The sequence below is a fragment of the Salmo trutta genome, chromosome 8, assembly GCF_901001165.1.
Source record: "Salmo trutta chromosome 8, fSalTru1.1, whole genome shotgun sequence".
NCBI classification, from domain to species: domain Eukaryota; kingdom Metazoa; phylum Chordata; class Actinopteri; order Salmoniformes; family Salmonidae; genus Salmo; species Salmo trutta.
In genome coordinates this window covers 41,865,612-41,888,424 of record NC_042964.1, presented here as the reverse complement: position 1 = coordinate 41,888,424, position 22,813 = coordinate 41,865,612, and the positions used below count along the sequence as shown (strand labels likewise).

At 41.1% G+C, this 22,813-nt stretch overlaps 3 protein-coding genes across 4 annotated transcripts in view; 1 reads left to right on the top strand and 2 right to left on the bottom strand.

Annotated features, from left to right (window-relative positions):
* The window catches only part of LOC115198985 (protein lin-7 homolog A), a 30,297-nt gene extending 23,192 nt beyond the window's left edge, over window positions 1-7,105 (top strand). Inside the window, exons 5-6 of one of the 2 annotated variants that reach the window (XM_029761455.1) lie at window positions 2,325-2,536; window positions 5,117-7,105. In XM_029761455.1, coding sequence (XP_029617315.1) covers window positions 2,325-2,536; window positions 5,117-5,138 — 234 coding nt within the window. In that variant the 3' untranslated portion in view covers window positions 5,139-7,105. Of the gene's footprint in view, window positions 1-2,324; window positions 2,541-5,116 lie in introns of both variants that reach the window. The other variant, XM_029761457.1, reaches the window with a different exon arrangement.
* Window positions 7,106-11,017: 3,912 nt separating this feature from the next.
* LOC115198984 (myogenic factor 5) lies at window positions 11,018-13,684 on the bottom strand. Its single transcript, XM_029761454.1, has 3 exons — window positions 13,161-13,684; window positions 11,862-11,937; window positions 11,018-11,523 (listed from the first exon to the last, which is right to left on the bottom strand). The coding sequence occupies exons 1-3, from the start codon at window positions 13,608-13,610 to the stop codon at window positions 11,330-11,332; spliced, it is 720 nt and encodes a 239-aa protein (XP_029617314.1). The 5' UTR covers window positions 13,611-13,684; the 3' UTR covers window positions 11,018-11,329.
* A 5,343-nt stretch (window positions 13,685-19,027) lies between these two features.
* On the bottom strand, window positions 19,028-20,472 carry LOC115198983 (myogenic factor 6). Its single transcript, XM_029761453.1, has 3 exons — window positions 19,923-20,472; window positions 19,633-19,726; window positions 19,028-19,536 (listed from the first exon to the last, which is right to left on the bottom strand). The coding sequence occupies exons 1-3, from the start codon at window positions 20,433-20,435 to the stop codon at window positions 19,427-19,429; spliced, it is 717 nt and encodes a 238-aa protein (XP_029617313.1). The 5' UTR covers window positions 20,436-20,472; the 3' UTR covers window positions 19,028-19,426.
* Between the last annotated feature and the right edge of the window lie 2,341 nt (window positions 20,473-22,813).

Genomic DNA, 22,813 nt, shown 5'->3' with positions numbered 1-22,813 from the left:
GAGATGAACGTACTTTGGTGCGAAAAGTGCAAATCAATCCCAGAACAACAGCAAAGGACCTTGTAAAGATGCTGGAGGAAACAGGTACAAAAGTATCTATATCCACAGTAAAACAAGTCAACATAACCTGAAAGGCCGCTTAGCAAGGAAGAAGCCACTGCTCCAAAACCACCATAAAAAAGCCAGACTACGGTTTGCAACTGCCCATGGGGACAAAGATCGTATTTTTCGGAGGAATGTCCTCTGGTCTGATGAAACAAAAATAGAACTGTTTGGTCATAATAACCATCATTATGTTTAGAGGAAAAAGGGGGAGGCTTGCAAGCCGAAGAACACCATCCCAACCGTGAAGCACGGGGGTGGCAGTATCATGTTGTGGGGGTGCTTTGCTGCAGGAGGGACTGGTGCACTTCACAAAATAGATGGCATCATGAGAGAGGAAACTTATGTGGATATATTGAAGCAAAATCTAAACAGTCAGGAAGTTGAAGCTTGGTCGCAAATGGGTCTTCCAAATGGACAATGACCCCAAGCATACTTCCAAAATTGTGGCAAAATGGCCTAAGGACAACAAAGTCAAGGTATTGGAGTGACCATCACAAAGCCCTAACCTCAATCCCATAGAAAATTTGTGAGCAGAACAGAAAAAGTGTGTGCGAGCAAGGAGGCCTACAAACCTGCCTCAGTTACACCAGCTCTGTCAGGAGGACTGGGCCACAATTCACCCAAATTATTGTGGGAAGCTTGTGGAAGGCTACCTGAAATGTTTGACCCAAGTTAAACAATTTAAAGGCAATGCTACCAAATACTAATTGAGTGTATGGAAACTTCTGACCCACTGGGAATGTGATGAAAGAAATAAAATCTGAAATAAATAATTCTCTCTACTATTATTCTGACATTTCACGTTCTTAAATAAAGTGGTGATCCTAACTGACCTATGACAGGGAACTTTTACTAGGATTAAATGTCAGGAATTGTGAAAAACAGAGTTTAAATGTATTTGGCTAAGGTGTATGTAAACTTCCGACTTCAACTGTATTACCCACCACTGCGACCTGTATGCTCTCGTTGGCTGGCCCTCACTACATATCCATCGCCAAATCCACTCGCTTCAGGTCATCTATAAGTATTTTCTAGGTAAGCCCCGCCTTATCTCAGCTCACTGGTCACCATAGCAACACCCACCCGTAGCACGCGCTCCAGCAGGTATATTGCACTGGTCATCCCCAAAGCCAACACTTCTTTTGGCTGCCTTTCCTTCCAGTTCTCTGCTGCCAATGACTGGAACGAATTGCAAAAATCTCTGAAGCTGGAGTCTTATATCTCCCTCTCTAACTTTAAGCATCAGCTGTCAGAGCAGCTTTCCGATCACTGTACCTGTACACAGCCAATCTGTAAATAGCACACCTGACTACCTGATCCCCATATTATTACTTATCCTCTTGCTCTTTTGCACCCCAGTATCTCTACTTGCACATCATCATCTGCACATCTATCACTCCAGTATTAATGCTAAATTGTAATTATTTTTGCCTATTTATTGCCTTCCTCCCTACACTTCTACATTGGCACACACTGTACATAGATTTTATTTTGTGTTATTGACTGTACGTTTGTTTATGTGTAACTCTGTGTTGTTGTTTTTGTCGCACTGCTTTGCTTTATCTTGGCCAGGTCACAGTTGTAAATGAGAACTTGTTCTTAACTGGCCGACCTGGTTAAATAATTATTTTTTTAAATACAAAATTGAAATGCATTCCAAGTGACTACTTCATGAAGCTGGTTGAGAGAATGCCAAAGCTGTCATCAAGGCAAAGGGTGGCTACTTTGAAGAATCTCAAATATAACATATCTTTCATTTATTTAACACTTTTTTGATTCCATATGTGTTATTTCATAGTTTTGATGTCTTTATTTTATTTTTTAAATAGTAAAAATAAAGAAAAACCCTTGAATGAGTAGGTGTGTCGGAAATGTTGCTTGGTACTTGGTATATTACTCTGGGCTTGAGGAGGAATTACTAATTATACCAAATATGCAATGCTTGTTGAAATAAGTTGAACTAAGTAGAAATACACTTGACTTCCATTCAAACCTAATTGGTTGTAACCATTTAGAAACTGAAGCTGCTGCTGTGTAACTGTGTCATTGTTGCTTACATAAAAGTCTTGGCAAAGTTTATTTATTTCTCTGTCCATGCCAATTAAGAAACTGAGGCAGACTTCAGAGACCATATCACTACAACACTAAAACATTGCCACCATATTTCTTAAATGTTCTGAGTCTCTTCTCTCTCATTCTCTTTCATTGTATCTCCCCAGAGCGTAGAGGGGGAGCACCACGAGAAGGCGGTGGAGCTTCTGAAGGCAGCCAAGGACAGTGTGAAGCTGGTGGTACGCTACACGCCCAAGGTCCTGGAGGAGATGGAGGCACGCTTCGAGAAGCTCCGCACGGCCCGCCGCCGCCAGCAGCAACAGCTCCTCATGCAGGCTCAGCAGCAGCAGAACCTCTCTACCCAGCAGAACCATATGTCGTAGGTGAGGCTTTTCATTGCTTTAAGGGTGGGGGACCGTAGCCTGGTGCCAGATCTATTTGTATTGTCTTGCCAACTCCTATGGGCATTGTCACACCAAAAATGACTGTAGGTGTTGGCAAGACAGCACAAACAGATCTGGGACCAGGCTAGGGGGCCACCAAGGAGAAGGAGTTGGACCACACAGATGAAGATAACAGCAGGTACAGTAAGAATACCAGTCCTCTAAACTGGCTATATATTCACCAAACTATGATTTAATTTAAATTCATACTGTTTTAAGGATCTGACAGGGATTTTTCATTGCAGTCATTTAGCAGACACACTTATTCAGAGCATACATTTTCTCACTTGTCCCCCTTGAGAATCAAACCCACAACCATGGCATTGCAAGCACCATGTTCTACCAACTGAGCCACATGGGACTCTTTAGCACTTCAAAAGTTTTTGGGGAATAGGGTGTACTGACGGAGACTGGCATTGTCTGGAGATACACATTGCACATTTGAAACAGCAAGAACATTTAAAACGCAACGAATGCCTTTGAAAACTGCCTATGTGGCATCGATATGAGTCAGAAACAGTTATTCTAGTGTCCAAATTGACTACAAAGTGTTTGGAACATTTGTGTGTCACAACGGGTAAATGAAGGATGGGTATTGATTAGATGAAGTACATTTGCCCATTAACATGGGGTGAACAGCTGCAGTGATTGCTCTCTATTCAATAGCATACAGTGAGACAGACCTGCCCAGCAGCCTGACTTTGTTTACATAAGACAACATGTTACGCATTTTTTTTATTTGAGAAATACTGCAACAAACACCTTAGTCAGATGTAAAACTGCGCAACTACAACATGAAGTAGGCTTCTGCGTCTACAGTGTCTCATGGGGGACAAACATCATTAACCAAGCGTGGAATCGGTCCGGAAACAAACCTCCAAGACTGAAGTCTTGTTTTTCTAATGAGCAACAGAAAAAACAGAAGTGCCAATCGGCGTGTTCAGTGGTTCTTTAAAACCCATTGGGCTCTTTATACCCAGAGAGAGTACCAGAGAGGCTCCTGTCAGAAAGGCTCCTGCTACAGAATGATACCAGGCCTTGTCCTTTGGGTAAAAGTTACAGAGGATTACATCAAGCTTTTCATTTTTTCATTAAACATATGCTTGCTGCACACATTAAGTTCCTGGAATGAGCACTTAATCTATTTCAGGGTGTTTGTTAACTAAGCAGTTGCAATCCCCTGTATAGTCATAACCGTCTATGTTGTGTCAGTAATTCAGCCGCGTGGCTTGTGAATTATTTTAGATATGGCTGAGCAAATAACAGCTCACGCTCATGGGATGCTACATGTTTTATAACACATACCACATAGCAAACTTTACTTAACTGCATCATATATACAAATATACCCCGTCATTGCTTAGATTGCTGGAGGTGATAAAGCAAAAATAACGACAACTCTGAAAATAGATAGTAGTAATATTAAGCCTGTCTGGGCCTCAGATGAAGCTATAACACGTTGCTGTGGCTAACTCAGCTGAGCATTCTTTAAAGTGTACCCTTGACATACCTCCACGAGGCACATCACAAAAGACTTAACACCACCCGCAGGCTAAGGGATCCTCAGTGGCACGGATCGTTTGATAGTAACCCTCCTCATGTAGCCCTCGTTTAGCTCAGGGAGGTATGTGAGAGCTTGTAGACCTGTGCAGTAGAGGCATGGAGTGGGGACTGAGCAGGGATCATGTTGTATCAACCCTGGCATGCTGACTACAGGGCTTTGCCACAGTGGCCAAGAGGCCGGTGGCCAAGCAAGCGACATGCGCGGCGAACAGGCTGCTAGGTGGCAAGCACCATGGGACTGCATGGAATCTGTACGTCATGTAGCCTTCCTCTCTGACACGCTGCCCTGCCGTTCTGTCTCCTCTCGCATACCTGGCCAGGCTGACCAAGGCCGAGGACACAATAGGCTCTGCTATATCTCTGTTCTCAGTAGTAGTGGGAAAGCCACAGACATGTAGCCATTTCCTGCTGTCAAATGACCTAGTGGCCTCATAGGTGGAATGTTATTAATATTTTTCATAATTTCATAATTAATAAACATTATTTCTAAAACCCGACCGAAAATCCTGTTTTTATGTCAGACGGTTTTGTTTTATTTCAGTCTTCTGTGATGTGTATATAAAGTGTAATATTGGGATGCAAACTCAACATTGAATACATTTCAACTCTATATCTGACATGGTACAGGTGTCTTCTTTTATTTAAGTCCATAACCATCTGTGTGATGTGTACACTTTTGTTTCAAAGTAGATTTGTTTAAGACTACCAAGAAACACTCTGTGTGACCCTGATTTAGCCCACTGCAGTAAAAGGTTCATTCACAACCATTTTTAATTGGCTTTTCACAGTTCAATGGGCTTTTCGCAGTTCGCAGCAGAGTACACTTCACTTTTTTGTAACTAATTCTACCAGAAAATGACATTAGCATCCCACTTTACTGACCTGTCAAAGTACTGACTTGTCAAATGGTTTCAAGCATTGCTCTCAGCTTTTCTTACATCTATCCCTCACAGGCTGTTCCAAAAGAAGAAGTGAAGGACACTGAAAGGAAGGTTCTGAGTCCATCTCTGAGCGGAGGATCCTGAAGGAACCACCTGGTAGAGGAGAATATGATACTGTTAAGCAGTGAAGACTCTCTCTCCCCCTTCAATGTACTACCAACAGAAGGAAGCAAAACTGAAAGATTTGTGTTCTGAAATGTAAACAATGGTGCTTGTGATTTGAGACACTGGAGGCTAGCACTGAAACCCATCCTTTTGACTGTTATTTTGTTTGTGTTTATTTGAAGTTTTCCTCTAACAGTTGAAAGTTGTGACCCTCCTCAATGTTCCTTCTTGTCATTTGTGATAGTTTATTTCTTTTTGTTATCTGTTTTGAATTCATTTCACTTGTTTCCTGACTTTGGTTTTGCTATAGCTTTGTACAGTGATATTTCTATTGTTTCTTCTATGGGAGCTTGTGTCTGTGTGTGAATGAACATTGCTTTTTTTGTGTCAAACTTGTCCTGCTTTGGATAAATGTGAACTCTTTTTTACCTTATATATTGCAGCGAGAAAATATTTTGTATGGAAACTTGTGGATTTAGCAATAACAGACTTTCGTTGGTTTTACATTTCACATGAAAGTAATGATTAGAGATATACAGTATGTGATAAAGATACAAAACTTAACAATGGTCAACTGTATCTTATGCACTGTGTGTCATAAGGCAGCTTCTGCCATTAAAATCAAATGGCTGTTAAAAGAGGGGTATGTAAAGGGGGATGAATACACAGAGATAATTGTATTCATACAATTGAATAGGCGAGTACAATTATCGTGCAATTTCATAACTTGACTTTCAGCTCTCAAGTCAGCCATTTAATGATTGTTAGTCATCTACTCCCATCAAATGAATATATACAGAGAGTATATAGAGTAATCATATAAAATAAAATCTACGTATATAATTTGAACATTTGGCATATCATTTATATGAGGAATGTCAAACACATTTATATATATATATTAATGACCTGGAGGGTTAATCATATGGTACAATTGTATTTATTTTTTAAATCAATCTATTTTATTGTTTATAATCTGAGTTTTGCATAAAGTAATTTCATTAAGGCATGTGTGTGTTTGTTAACATTCAGATGATTATTTAATAGATTGAATTGTATAAGACCTATAGCCCAGTGTATAATTCGTACCGGAATAGTATGGTTAATGGACTCATTCTCCTGGATCTGCGTCGTCACCTTTACATTGTGAGTAAGGGACTGTGGAATGTTCTAGTTGTCTTATCAACGAGGGACCTCTGTTTTAAACTCTCTCCTTCAACCCTCTACCTATAGTCTGACGTAGTATTCTCATGACAAGTAACCATATTTAGGTATAACAAGTTGCAATGTGGATTCATTGAAAGCTATTAGAAAACCAGTTGATGATCGACACTGATACTGAAAAGGAGTCTTGTATCTGTAGTACTGTCAGACAAACATTACATTGGATGGTTTTCCTAGTAGCAAACTCTAGTATGTGTGTATGTTCTATATAGGCCTAGTTCCTTTGTGGGTGGGTATTGAAGTAGTGCAAGATCATTTAACATCCACACTGTGTGCAATGTGCCATCCTGATAGTCCAACCAGATTGGGCTGTGAACGTGTTTTGTCCCTCAACTTTTGAGCGGTTCATCTTGCCTCTGACAGATCCCTTTTGTACATTTACTTATTCTCTTTCTTATTGACGACTTGCATTTTTTTTAGGCTGGACGTACTGTACTTCCTGACTGGACGTACTGTACTTCCTGATTCGACGTATTGTACTTCCTGATTCAATCTACTGTACTTCCTGATTCTACGTACTGTACTTCCTGATTTGACGTACTGTACTTCCTGATTGGACGTACTGTACTTCCTGATTGTACAGAAAAAAAAGACAACACCAGGTGATATGCAATTGTTATACATATTATATTTGTATAAATAAATATATGTGCGTGTGTACAATGACGACTTTATTGACCCCAAACTGCTTCTTCTTCTACTGTGTCGATTGTGCTTGTCTGAAATCTGGGGTAAGGGGACTAACTCGTGACCCCTGTTTGTTTGAGCTGTGAACAGGAGTTTTAGGGCAGCAGTGTAGCACTCTTCAAAAGCAATTAAGGTCTCTCCATGATGGGGTCACTGGTTCTGACACTGCCTTCCACTGACAGGTACTGAGATGGAAGTGCCTGTGGTTGACGCTTTTACATTATAATTCCCCCTTGAGTTTAAGCATCTGAATATAAACCCAATCGCCAATGGCATGTCAATACAGAAGGCAGACACTGAAAGTAATGCCGGAGCTCAGTGGTCCTTGTAAGATGACGGAAGGAAACTCAAGCTGAGGATGTGGATTTGTTTGGGCCAGCTACACTGACTATATAGAACATAGTGTGCATCGGCCTACTATTGTGTTTGTCAAAGGGAACACCACTAGACAAACCAGGCTGTGTGTGCTATTATAAACTGGGTGGTTCGAGCCCTGAATGCTGATTGGCTGAAGCTGTAGACCGTATACCACGATTATGACAAAACATTTATTTTTACTGCTCTAATTACATTGGTAACCAGTTTATAATAGCAATAAGGCACCTCAGGGGTTTGTGATATATGGCCAATAAACCACAGCTAAGGGCTGTATCCAGGCACTCCACGTTGCACTGTGCCTAAGAACAGCCCTTAGCCGTGGTATATTGGCCATAAACCACACCTCCTCGGGCCTTATATCTTAAATATATTTCCCTCAGATAGAATCAAAGGAATATTTCCATCAGGAATGTCTAATTCATTAACAGCGAGTCATCCTCGCAATCCATCTATCTGTTTAATCACCTCTTTTCTCATTCCACGGGGCTAATGAACTGAGTAGTGAGGATGGAAACGCAAACTCGTAATTAGGCATCACTGATGAGAGATCAGTGAAATATGTTAATATCTGTCATTCTTATTCTGTAAAACGAATAGATCTCAGCTTGAATTCATCAATCAGTAGGCTACACACTACCGAGACCTTCATATAGTCTAGAGGGCTTGTGTTGGAGAATGTACAAGCTACAGAGACTGCGCCATGTCGTGGTTACTGACATTTGAGCCCTCAGGAATGACATTGCATTATACGCATCTCATCTCATCTTTGTGGACATATGAATCCTGGCTACAAGTCATTTCCATGATCACAACCTTTAAATTCATCTGAATGATCTGATGAGTCTAATGCAAATTAAGAACAGCATAGCTGGCATATGTATTCACTGTATAACACTGTAAGAAATTCACACTTATATGGCTGGTGTGAATTGATGTGTTTCTATGTAATGCTGGAACACAACACTTACTTTATAGCCAGGTGAAATAACATCTTCTCTGTGTCTGTGACGACAACATACTCCCAGATGCAAGGGTGGGGGTGTCTGAATTTATTCTGTAGGGTGGGGGCATTGCACGCATGTGATGTGATGTCATACCCTGTTGGTCTGCCGTGGCAACCTAGAGGTCAAAAACGTTGCTTTTGTACCACAGACGTTTGGAAGTAGGTGATAAAACAATACTTTATATGATTCCCCATGGAAGCAAATGAAGAAGGAAAGGATAGACTAACTACAAAGGTTATGTTAACATAAATGATGATACAGTCTACTATACAGAGGAAAAGCATGGAAGATTAGACTGAAGCCTATAGTATAGTAGTCTGTCTGGCACCAGGTCTGGAAGTCTTCCAGTCACACCTCGCTGTGTAGTCACGTGGGTCGCGCGTCAGCCAGGCTAATAGTATAGACCAAATAAATTGTATAGACCCAACAAACAAAAAAATACACATTTTAAATTTAGGCAAATTAGCTGGCTAACTCATTGTTCCTGCTTTGTGGTATATCCCTCTGGTCTCCCAGGTTTAAATCAGTCCCTGATTAGAGGGACTTTTTTATGGTTTGAGGTCCAGATTTGAATTTGAGGGGTGTATACTATTATTAACTAGCCAACTAGCTATAGCCTAAAATCCCACTGGGCGCACTGGTTGAATCAACGTTGGTTAACCAATGTAGAATAGACGTCTGCGCCCAGTGGGACAAATCAACATGGTGTCTAGATTACTCACTCAAAGGTATGACCTCAATGAAAGGGCAATAGTTAGCCATCATAATGACAAAATTGTTTGAATTGTATTGAATTGATGCGATTATAAATCACTTAATGTGGATAAATATGTTTAATTTAAGAGTCTGACAGCTAGCTAACCTCCTCATAGCCTCCTCATAATTTGAAGGAGGGATTTGCAGTGAACACATGAGGACGACATTGGCTCCACTTGAGCACGTGGATTTTGGAGTTTTGATGTAGCCTACAGAGCAATTGAATTGTTACCTGTCTTCCTTTCATCCCAACCTGTCCCGTTAGAAGAGCACAATGTCCGTCAAAGACCTACAGATGTAGGATCTTAATTTGATCACCCTGTTGCTGGAGAGCTTTCCTGCAATCCAGGAAATGTAAAACGTGTAGTGTATTTGAGGTTTAAAAAGGCTTCTGAAGTTTGTCATTTCCACTATGAAATCTCAGACTTGATTTTCCCTTACTAAAAATGTGTCATCCCCTACAAAATGTCCATTAATTATAATCCACATAATAATTCACATCTCCTGTTGCTGCAGAATCATTGTCCTGCTGTAGTAAACTGGCTAAAATTAAGATCCTACATCTGTATCAAATTGTCAGGTAGTTCTTGTTTAACTGGAATATGATGAAACAATATCACAGCCTACTTATTAGATAAGGAATAAAAAAAGCTAAGGAGTCATGGGAGAATGAGAAGTGACATCTCATAGTCAAGTATTAGAAATACCTCCCTCTTGTGGTAATAGTGTATACTCAGTACTGCAAATAATGGCTTTGGCTATTGTGAGAAATGCCAGAGTACTTCACATTAGAGTGATTTGTGTCAGGCTTCGTTTAGTCCTTACATTGTCCAGGTTGGAAGATTAATCAAATTGAAATCGATTAATGATATCCTAATAATAAAGTACTTGATGCAAATTCCCCCCGTTTGTAACCTTGGGTCAAACTATCTGTTGATGTGGGAAAAAAATATTCTATATCTTGTCATCTCATGACGTCACATGCCTGGTGCATGATGAGTGATTTATGAATATATCCAAGGTTTAGCCATGGAAAATGACTTCAATGCGTGGGGAGCTTCGTAGCCAGCGGTGTGGCTTACTGAAATAGAAGCCCTCGCTGGTATGCCTGCTATGCCACAGAGCCATCTAGCATCGTGCCACAGCGGCAGAGCCAGTGTTTAACTACCAGTACGGCCCGCTCGCCACTGAGTCTCTCCCTCTGGTGTCACAACAGGAAGGTGCTTGTCATAAATATGAAGACTTAAGTGTCTCTGGAAGGTTGTGTCCCGACGAGACAGGTTTCTATGTTTTCACATGGTCGTGACTGTGTGCTGTGCTGCCATAGGGCAAGTGATACAGGACCTACATCACCTGTTGGTTGCTCTCAAACCCAAGTCAAAAAACATTTGATTTCACCGTCTTCTTCTATTATAAATGTGAGAGAAATCCTTTTAGCCTAATGGGGTCACAATACAACAGGAGAAAGACTGCAACGCTTTGATTTTATGAGCTATAGGCTTTGATGACATGCAACATATGATACTAGTAACCCCTTCCTCTCCCTTACACACAATTTCAAGTGTTACGTTCAGGCCATTTGTTGAAAGCGATAGTGTTTAGGGTGTAGTTAGGGGTGTTAACAATGAGAAACATCTGTTACTAAAGAAAAAACAGGTACACAAACCCTCTCTCCTCCCCTTCCCATCTCCTCCCACCACACCAACACTCTATTAGATAGAATAAACAGCATTTACACCAACAGATGTGGGAACTCTAGAATTATTGAAACGTTTATTGATCATGAGAAACATGAAGCTAACAAATGCAATAGCTTAAATACAACTTGTTTGAATGATGCATAGGCCTATATTAGGACAGACACATGAAAAGGATCAATTAAATATGTTACATTTGGTATAATATTGTTTAAAATAAATGAACATTTACAGTACATATTTACAATCTTATTTACAATACAAAGGTTGGCAGGTGTTGATCAATCTTAGCCATCACCGAAATAGGAAGTAAAAGCGGTATGCGGTTGAAGATCAGGGCCATCAGATTATTTATATTCTAATGCAGGTTTTCTTCACAACACGTGGTACACAGGTCTGGTCCCGGGGCTTTCTGGAGTGCAAGGCTGGGAGTCGGTGCTGGAGGGCGAGAAGGTAAGCATATCTCTGAGGCCTGCTGGGGCACTGGCATCCACCGAGGAGAGGCGATCTACTATGCTAGACAGGCAGGCCAGGCTGGAGGCACCAGCACCTCTCTCTCCAAAGCTCACTGGACAGGACAAACAGGGGAAGGACAAGGTCAGTCAAGGCAATGAAGGGAGCTGTCTTATGGATGAGATCAGTTAACTACCATGTCCCATTGAGTCAATTTATGGTTATGGTGAACTTAAATGGAAAGGCAAAATGATTCACTTAACTTGGAACCCCATTTGTGTCTTTATAGTACGAATCAAAACTAATGAAAGTAAACCTGGCAAGTTTTACAATACTCAACATACACAGGTGGCAGACAGACCTTACATTAGCCCATTACATGTATTCACTAGACTATGTCTATACGTTTTCATGACATAACAAAAAAATAACATATTAATCAATTTGTCTTACCATTCTTAGTATAACTGTAGTTGTTGCCATAGCTTGTGTTCATCTGAGGCCACACAACAGGAATGTTACAGTCAACCTACAAGGAAACCGAATAAACTAACGTTAGCACAGCAGTCATAATAAAGCACGTGATATTATTCACCTTTCTACGTTTCAGACATTTTGAAATGTCAAGCGCATTTTCCTGAGGATTGTAAATGGTGCACAACAAAGAAAGCTACTAAGATAAGAACATACATATATTAAATAACATTCAAATATGGGTAAATAATGTAATCCTTGGTCATCTTGCCAGACTGATAAATCCACAGTGTTCCTGCCTGTCTGGCTAGGGTTCTTTATTTCACAGCCACCTCAGGGCCAAAGTTGCAGGCTACTCCCATGATCTGCCTGGCTCTAGCCGTGGCGAATCGATTGTATCAGTGGAAGCAACACCAGTTTGTGCAAGATGACACTTTCTCCCAGTAAATCTGCAGAAAATCCTGGCAGCGGCGGAGAACATGCAGTCAGAATGGAATGCAGAAAAGCACAGTCTTTCCTGCCAGACTTCAGTAAGGTGGATTTAGCAGGGTTTATTAGGCTATAATGTGTCCAGCGGTGGGAAAGCCATTACTCCATCCACCATCATAAAGATCCATTATATTATTTAGCATTGCATCACCTTTTAACCACTGTTTTGTAGAGCTGATTCTAATCTTGACTGGCCAACTGAGAAGGTATCATGCACGCACTGGGGTAATGTACATGCACGAAACACACCAATAAAAAAAGGATAGCATTTCCAGGTGAAACATAAAGCATCATGCATATATAACACTGCAAAAGAGATGTTTGCATGAATGATGCAGCCAAAGAAGATGAAATGCACAAGGGAACATTGTAATTGAGATCCCCCAACAGCACAATCAGTGCAAGTCTATTCAATAAACATTCTACATTTGAAGTGAGCCTATTCCCCTTCAGATCCAGGGAGATACTCTAAATGCAAATTAGATATGGCATCGTAATATCAAATTATTACAATATGCATGCTCAGAGACATCGGAAATGAAGCTACTAAGCTAGAGTCCCAAACAAAAGCTTTTCAACTCAAGATCTTGGGAGATGCAACAAGACAGAGGCTAACAGCAATGTGATCCATCATGCAAATAGAGTACTCTGAATTAGTCCAATGAGGGAAAACGTTTCAGCAGACACTGAACTAGCAGGACCTGATAAAACCTTTGTGTGCTGCACAGAGATGAGGAGACAGTGAGAAAAGCTGTATATGAGTCCATGTGTGTCTGGTCTCAGTCTCACCATGCTGTCGGAGCAGCTGGACGAGGGGCTCCCAGGCTCTGAGCTGCTCTCCCCAGGAAGGCCGTAGTAGTTCTCCACATGCTCATGGAGCAGCTCCTGGAGGCTCTCGATGTACTGGATGGCATTGCGCAGGATCTCCACCTTAGGCAGCCTCTGGCTGGGGTTGGCTGAGGTGCAGCGCCTCAGAGCCTCGAAGCCGTGGTTCACCTTTTTCAGCCGGCGTCGTTCCCTCATGGTGGCAGCCCGCCGCCGGTCCACTGTGCTGGACTTACGCTTGCAGGCCTTGCAGGCCCACTGAAGGCAGTGACCCGCCTGGTGAGGAGTCCCAGGGACCCGGACGTGCTCGTCCTCCTCTGAGCCATCCAGTTCCCCGGGGCCGAAGTCCAGGTCCTCTGGCGAGGAGGCACAGGCGCTGTCATAGAAAATCTGGGATGGGGAGAAGACATCCATGGCTGGGCTGTTGTTGTGGTTGAAGAAAGGAAGCAAATAACTCTCTGCTTTGGGAGAGCAGTGGGGTGAGAGAGGAGACCTCTGAGTGATATGAGGGGGCTGCTGCCATGGGGCCCCCCTTATATGCCCCCAGTCCAGAGCCCAAGGCCCACATTGGCCAGATCTAATTACCATGCCCCATTGGCCCAGGCAGGCTGGGGTTAGCTCAGCTCTCCACCCCACCCGCTCCCTCACCCCCACTACCCTGCAGAGTTCCCCAGATCTGCACTCCCTGGTGTTTTCCCACTCATTACACCACTACATGGCCCTTTTCTGTAAGAAACAGATCTATTCTGACTAAAGGTAATGGTTGGTGAACACCAATAGTTGAACAGGTAAAGAGGAGAATAACTTTACCTCTCAGATCCGACAAAATTGGGCTTTTTCTATACCAATTTCTAAATATATACACTACTAATATTGCAATGAGCCAACACTCAAAATCTTACACATATGTAAGTGTGATAATAATGGAGATTAGTTTTGTTTTCTAAAACTGAGCAATAGCAACGAGGTGAACCATGTACAAGAGTTCGCAGGCCAATTTTATGCTTGAGACAAATAGCAGCGTTACAGATGCAGCGCAGCTGCAAAGGGAGGTGTAACATTTCAAATCCGGATCATTTTGCAGCGGTAACTCCTCTAACCGGTCCTAGCTCATCATTGAAGGTGTCATACACGGGGTGTCCGTGTTTGTTAAAGCTCATTAAAATAGGTAATTGAGCAATTAACACGAGGGCTTCAATTCGTGAATAATTTGCAAGACCTAGCTTACTGCCATAGCCAAACATACACTATTAAAACCTAATTATGTCAAATTATATTCAAAACAGATAGGCCTATACATTTAAACATGTACATATAATTGTTGCACCTGGAAAGGTCTCCTAATGTCTAATACTGTATAGTTTTAAGGCCCCTCTTAAAAGACCTGTATCGCATTCTATCCTTGATTAATTTGACTCAATAAAATTAGAAATCTGGCATTACAATTGTGTTCATTTTTAAAACATTCGGCTTGTAATACATGTTAAAAAGCATGCTATATTCATTATATAAGCTGCATCTCGAAAGAGGCCGCTGGCGCCCCAACCACATGTGCATAGCCTAATTACGCATGAGTGACTAGCTAGAACAAACACTGATGAATAGCCATGATGAGCTGCCTGTTTCAGTCGTCGGAGTAATTATTCGAGCTTTGTGTTTGTTGACACCCTACAAGGATACAATGTGGATATTTCTCACAACGTGTCAAAACGTTTGTCCTCCTCTATCTCTGGGAACCGCGCACACCTAAGAAAACACCCGAGTACCTGCCACGGAATTGCCGTCCGAGTTTGTATTGCGCACAGCTGAAGAAGACATTGGCATGAGCCTGGCGCTCGATGCTGCCGATGAGATCAAAGGCTATATTGACTGTGAACAACCCCAACAATATGGACAACGAGAAAACCTGGCAACAACCGACAGCTAATTGAGCCTATAGGATACGATTGCACCAGCATATGGTGTTAGTGGCGATACATCTAGCAGAGGCCTATGCGCTGCTCCAGTCGTTGTACACACTCACTCTGGCTCTGTGATCTGAAGTGGTAGTGGTGTCTCTTGGGAACTAGGGGGTTTGTTTTTTATCGCCTCTATTCCGGAGTTGTTGTCAGGGGTCAGAGGCAGAGTTAAGTGTAGGGTATTAGCTGGTATTTAATGTCCCTTTTCCCTCACGTGTGGAACCCGTATTTCTTCTAAACTGCTTAAACTTTGATTGCATGTGATGTTATGCCCCTCTTATCCGGTCTCCATAGGTGTCATGTATCAAATGTTCCATAAAGGTTTACTTACCACTATATGCCATAGATGGAAACGTATTTTTGTTATATTTCTGAAAGATGTAGAGTATGGTGACAAATCATCTCAATTTTGTCTGATGAACAACATGTTTCAGACTGATACAATAATTTAAATCACACTTGTGACATATTATAATCCTTCATGTATAGTATTTCACTTTTCCAGTTAACCAATGTTTGTTTTTATAAATGGGGGGCAGCCCATTTCTTAAAAGTAACTTTCTAGATTTCTATGAAATATGACCAACAGTCAGTTACAATATGAGTGAAATAGTTTTCCTTCCAAAAAGTGTAATTAAGTATGTTAAAAAGCAGCTTTACCGTGTTGGAAGTGTGTGGGTGTACCTCAGCAACAGAATGTTGTGGGCATATACCATAATTACAAATATTAATGCAAGCATTACAAATATTCATGTGAGTAGACCGCTGATTGGCCAGCTCATCCTCCTTTAGACCACTGATTGGCCAGCTTATCCTCCTCAGGAGTATGACATCATACTTTATGAGGAAATAGCAAGCATTTTTTAAATGGTCTGTTTGAGACAGAAGTTTGAGGTGGGGTTTTCGAAGTGTTTTGTTGTCCAATTTAGGCTTTGGCCGAAATGCGAGTATTGGATGAGTCAACAAGATTATTCGGGTATGAGTAAGATTATTTGGGTATGAGTTAACAGAGGCTTTCACTGGACAGTTACTTTAGTGAGTGCATTAGATCATATCACATGACAAGGGTTTTTGATTGGCAACACCACTTGTCTGGCAGGGAGCTGCAGTGTGCTGCCAACTACAATGTTGCAGGGAACCATTTCGTAGCAGGATATTCTAGGAAAGCCTGATAAATCAAGGCATTTCTCCCAAAGGCTGATCCTCTCCTATAAAATCTCCCCTTTCATCGGCCTTGACTTTTTAAACACATCCTCCACAGCAAAATCCATTTCAATCGCATCGTAAGTGACAAGGAAATTGCTGTAAAATTGCAGGCCGATGTTGTCTACTAACAAGTCAAATAGTGATAATACATCATACTGCACTTATCCTCCATTTGAAACACCCAGAGAGAGGATTAAACAATTTAATCTATAACACCTAACTTATAAAGACTGTATTATACATAAATAAGACAGTAATCATAGACATTAGTATAGGAATCACATCTATTATACCCCAGACTGATTAATTTGCATCTAAATCTTAAAATAACAGGTCCCAATGAAATTACGTCCCTCTCAACATAAAGGTGGTAATTGCTATTTTCCCAAGGTTTAGGTCTCAATGTTGAGCAGGTGGTAGATTTTGTTAAAACATATCAATGATATTATCCAAAAACAAACAGTAGATTGACAAAGTCATTTAGGGGGATCTAGGAGAGCCTTAGAACTCATTTGGAAGGAAGACGCTGGACAATTCTCATGGACACCGGGAAACATGCCCACAAACTCACTGTGAGAAAGCTGCTTCGATCCCATTAAAATAACATTACTGTGGGGGCTATCTAGTTTCAGTTTGGTTCAGTGAGAGAATCAGAAGTAAAAGTAAAGATGTGAAGGGACTTTGAAGTACAGGCCCTATATCCTTTGATAGTACTTACTGTATCAGGCATCACTGGTGCTCATTAAATCTATTTTTAATCACACTAGAAATAGGAGCATGGGTGGTTTGACATTGTGATTTGGCTAAATGTTGGTACATTGGATATGCAATCTGCTGTTTTGAGAAATCACCCAAAACATGCCCTACCCTAAAGCCTTTTACGCCTTTATACAAAGACGGCAAGGTTAATTAACCTGAATGTACTCAGCGGCAATACAAAACAACACACCACAGAGACCCTAGTGCATCTCTACTATGGCCTCTTTTTCAAATGACTGTTGGATGAGTCACTAATAAGTTGTGTGTGTGCTTGGGGTCATGAGTCAGTGTGTGTGTGTGTGTGTGTGTGTGTCTGTGTGTGTGTGTGTGTGTGTGTGTGTGTGTGTGTGTGTGTGTGTGTGTGTGTGTGTGTGTGTGTGTGTGTGTGTGTGTGTGTGTGTGTGTGTGTGAGTGCTTACATTTGTGTGAGGGCTGAGGGAAAGGCAGACAAAACAACCTGGAATCAGGGGTGGACGTAACATAGTAAACAAAAATCTGGGACGCTGAAATTAGGATGATATTTTATGTTTGGTATGACATGTAGTCATTTCTGGATGTTTATCATCCATTTCTTATTATATGTTACAAATTACAATTTGTATGATATTTTACGAATTACATTTCGTATGATATGTTACAAATTGCAATTCGTACAATATGTTTTGAATTTACAATTCTTATGATATGGTACAAATTCCAATTTGTTGTGGCTAACATTATGTTATGACTAGTCTATGACACCAGGCTGGACACACAGGGGTCAGCAGGGGCAGTGTGTCAGCCACAGAGATCTGAGAGGGAGAGGAGCAGTGCTCACTATGATGCAGGGTTAGGTCAGCACAGCAATGCACTGTGGGATCATAAACAAGTAGGCCTCCCCAAGTCAACACATGTAGGAGAAAGAGATCATCCTATCAAACATACATTCAGGGGGTCCCTTATAAACTATGTGTAAACGCTGTGCTAATGTGCATGATCAAACAAGTGATCATGAATTAGGAGCTAATAGCTGGCTTCATTATCACTGAGCCATTGCACCATTGCCTCCTGACCAAGTTTAGAGGTGACAAAACAATGATAATAATAATAGTAAAATAATAATAATAATGGTAATAATCTTTAATAATATATATATTTTTAAATACATTATTTTCCGACTAGCACCGACTTTGCTAACTACTTTATGAGGGAAAATGTACTTGCTACGACTGTGAAATGTGGTTGTCTCACCTAGCTATCCTAAGATGGACACACTAATTGTAATTCGCTCTGGTTTAAGAGCGTCTGCTAAATGACTAAAACGTAAATGTAACGCTACTGAAGTGGACCAGGCTAGCTCTCTGCCAGCTGGAACAAAGAAAGGAGCCCAGGCTATTTCAGGTCCCGTTGGATTTTATGGTCTTCTAATACCCATGAATACTGGGGGAATTTGTGGCTGATGCTTGCATGTACAGTGTCATATCTCTATTGAAATTCCACATGATCAAGTGGGTTAGTGGGGACATTAGGGATATCCTCGGATATCATTATGGGACCTGAAAGGTATGGCTGAAAGTTTGTCACGTAATGAGAATGGCATGACCTGCAAAGAGGTTGAACACAGTAGGACCTACCTTAAGTACCCATACAAACATACATTAAACTATAGTATTTGGAGTGAGTCAAGTCTAATTAAAAGACTGGTACAACATAGGATAATTACAAAATGAATACCTGAGGTTTTAAATGCATGGGTTTCATGATACTATATTATACTATATGTGTCAAGGATATATAGTGTAGAAAATGTCATTTGTAATTATATCAAAATGTGTAAAAACTGAATTTATCTTAAAATGCCTGACAAGTATTTAAAATAAATAATGAAGTGCATAGTTAGTGATGAACAAAACAAAACGTGTGGATGCCTTGTAAGATACAATGCTTACAATTTATTTTGTTGGTCAGTTCATATAGAAATACTCAAATACAACAATGAATCTCTTGAGGTTGTGTTTCTGCCTTTTATATGTAAAATAAATTAAGTTGTTAATATATTATAAAATATTTACAATTATCAAATGTCCATTTGGAAATAAAAGATTATAGTTCCATTGTTGTCATACTTTAGAAATAAAATATTGACCATTCATACAATTTAAAAGAAAACAGTGACTACAAAATGCCCGTTAATTTGTACAAATGAATATAAGTAAATGGAAACTAAAACATATGAATAAAGAAGTGAAAATAATTTCGAAATAGACAATTGAAATACGAAATGCTGACGTCGCTTATACAGGCTACAAAATCCCAATAAATCATGCATTATTTTTCTGAGACTTCTTCGTTGCAAGTCGGTTTCTCTTCACTTGAGATGCTGTCAACGATTGATGACAGGCGAAGAAGGCTGGTGGACGCTGAAGACTCCGTGAAGCCTGAAATATAGAAATCAAATATATAAGACATATATCAGTTGATGAGTTGCAAAATAGCAATTTAGATCTAATTTACTATTCATAATTGGTTCCAACCTTCTCTCTGATTCGTCATTGGTGCATTGGAATGATCAGCTGAGGTCTGCCAGTTTTGACAGTTCTTCTTCCAATGGTAGTCCTTATTGGACGCCTTCACGTACACACACATGTATTAGCTTAAGTGTCTATTAACACAGGTGTTATTATACAAAGTAGTAAGCCTACAAGTATAATGCACAGTAAGATATTTCTCATTATGGCAACTTTCCCTTTAAGTGTAAAGCCAATTATTGTACGTTTAAAGTGACAAAAAATGCAGATGCAAATATTTCTCAAATGAAGCTTACATGGTGTTCTTTTACGTTATAGTTATATGACCCATTTTGGGGCGTTTTTTCTTGCTCATCCAGTGTATGCAACAGGTCCTGCAATTGCTCGATGTAGTTTATGGCGCTGCGTAAAATCTCCACTTTGGGCAGCCGCTGGTTCGGATTGGGCACGGTCTTTTTCTTCAACGCATCGAATGCTTCATTGATCTTCTTGAGCCGCCTTCTTTCCCTGAGAGTGGCCGCTTTGCGCCTGTCGGTCGGTGCAGACTTTCTTTTACAAACCTTACAAGCCCAGATGAGGCATTGTCCCTCGCAGTGCGGCTGAAGCCCCGGGTGTGCGAGGACATGCTCCTCTCCGCTGCTGTCACATCCAGTCTCGGACGGGTCACCCCCAGGTGACAACGGGCTGTCATTCCCGTGGTACAAAGGGGACACCCCCGCCATGTCCAAGTGCTGCAATGGTCCATGATCTCCCTCGAGATAGCGCAGGTCGTTGAAGAAATAAGTGTTGGTCTCAAAAAGTTCCACCATACTGTTCTACCCTCGCACGGCCTATGTTTTGACAGTGGGACACTGCATGGCATTTAAATAGCCCAGTGACACAAGTTACCAGGCTTATATATAGAATGTGAAACTCTATCCAACGCTTAGCTGTCGCAGTGCATCAACCTTTTTTTCTCAATGGGTTTTTTTACTACCAAGCGAGTTTGTGTAGAAAATAAATAAGCGTTAACACCTCTCAATGAAAGTTAAAACGTCACTTCAAACTTATGACAGGTGTTTTCAATATCTGTTTCACAGTGAAATGGTAACATACTGTACCGGGGCCCATCTCAACTTTTCGAACTGCAAGATAAATGTCAATGTAATCTTCAGGCCCTCCCCAAGCAGTGTGCTCCCCTAAGCGGAACAAATATTGGCCCTCAACTGACTTGCAAAGTTCCAAAAACATCATGTTCATAATGTATAGTAATAATAAAGTATATTTGTTCTTGTTGACTTGTCTTATCAAAAACGTTCCACCTTTAACCCCAATTCTGAAATTCTACAGTATAGCCTATTACATTTCAAAGAAACATATCCTAGACAGTGAGAATGGTTAAGTGCAACTGTAACTTGTGGCATGTCCAATCATAAATAGATATGAATGTGCAGTCAAAATGACACACGTGGTATCTAGGTGGTATAAATAGATCTGGGACTCATTCATCTTAAATCCATAAAATAGATGAAAGCCTTCTCAGTGGTGCTATGTGGCCTTTGAATTTTTTTTCTACGATCTGCAAAGTCTGCTTCTCTCAGCTGGGATACTAGTGGTCGCTGAGGGCTCCTGTTTCTGCCTGGAGGTATGGAATCCATGACATGTGCCAAGAAATTAGCCAAGTACATTTTTGTCACCCTTTGGCCACTGTTTACCATTTATAGTATTAGGGTTGGGGTTAACTGAACATTCATGAAACTGTTATGTGTGTGTGTGTGTGTGTGTGTGTGTGTGTGTGTGTGTGTGTGTGTGTGTGTGTGTGTGTGTGTGTATGTGTGTGTGTGTGTGTGTAATATCATACTGTATGATAAGCAGTGCATTGCGTACGTTCCAGATCAGTGTGTACTATACTGTTGTGCAACCACACTTGGTTAAACCTTATGGATGTCGCATGGATGTCACACTCTGGCTCTGGAATACCTGTCAGTCAGTGACACATCTCTCTGGCCCATGTCAAGTCATCTCTTCTAAACCCATTTGGATAAAATATCCCTGACGTAAATTACCCAAATGAAAGTAGATTTCAATTTGTATTGAAATATTGCCCCTCAAATATACAATCTCTTCTATATATTGTATCCGTGACCCTCCATCAATCCATGCCTCATTCTCTACACTATTCTATTGTTCTACAGCTCTGTTCCAGCCTGTAAATGTACTCATCCCTCCCAGTAACTGACACTTTAGGGAGCGCTCCTAATCCTGCTGGGGTTTCGGGGTTTGTTGATCATTCCAACATCCTCCTGGGATCAGCAGCTGCCCATCCAGGACAACAGGCCGGTTGGTCCTGGCCTGTTCAATGGGACTATTCTACTGCAGTCAGGTCTTCTTTCACACAACCCCAGGGACTCTGAGCTGAAGGCCATGGTCAAGGAGAAGCTGCAGATCCACTTCACAATAGATGAGAAGTATGTCTATAGGAGGAGAATGGATTGTGTGGATGAAATTAACTCAATTTCAGAGGTAGTGAAGATGTGAAAGTGAGTTATGTAAATGAAGACGTGATACATTTCCACAGTAAGTAGTAGAGGAAGACCTGTCGTCTCGATCACTGGATATACAGTATATGGTGAGCGTTTCATGACATTCCGTTTTGTTTACAAGGGTCTGGGGGAGCAGTCACATGTGGAAGCCAATATAGATTTGATTGGTTTCTTGCTGACAGATCACCAGACCATGTCGGTTCCTGTCTTGGACTTGAGGACAGTTTCTCTGCAGAGATAGACTGCACACAATAATACCAATTTGGAAACCACATTTTGTAAAAGAAGGAAGTACTTTTCAGCTTGGGCAGATTTGCTGATTCCACATAATTTCACATCATTCATTTGACTGTTAATTACTATACAAATCATGATTTTACTTTTACCCCGTTTTTCTCCCCAATTGGTAGTTAGTCTTGTCTCATCGTTGCAACTCCCCTACGGACTCGGGAGAGGCGAAGATCAAGATCCAAGCGTCCTCCGAAACACGACCCTGCCAAGCCGCACTGCTTCTTGACACACTGCTCGCTTAACCCGTAAGCCAGCCGCACCAATGTGTAGGAGGAAACGCCATACAGCTGGAGACCAAAGTTAGCGTGCATGTGCCCGGCCCACCACAAGGAGTTGCTAGAGCCTGGTGGGACAAGGACAAGGACATCCTGGCC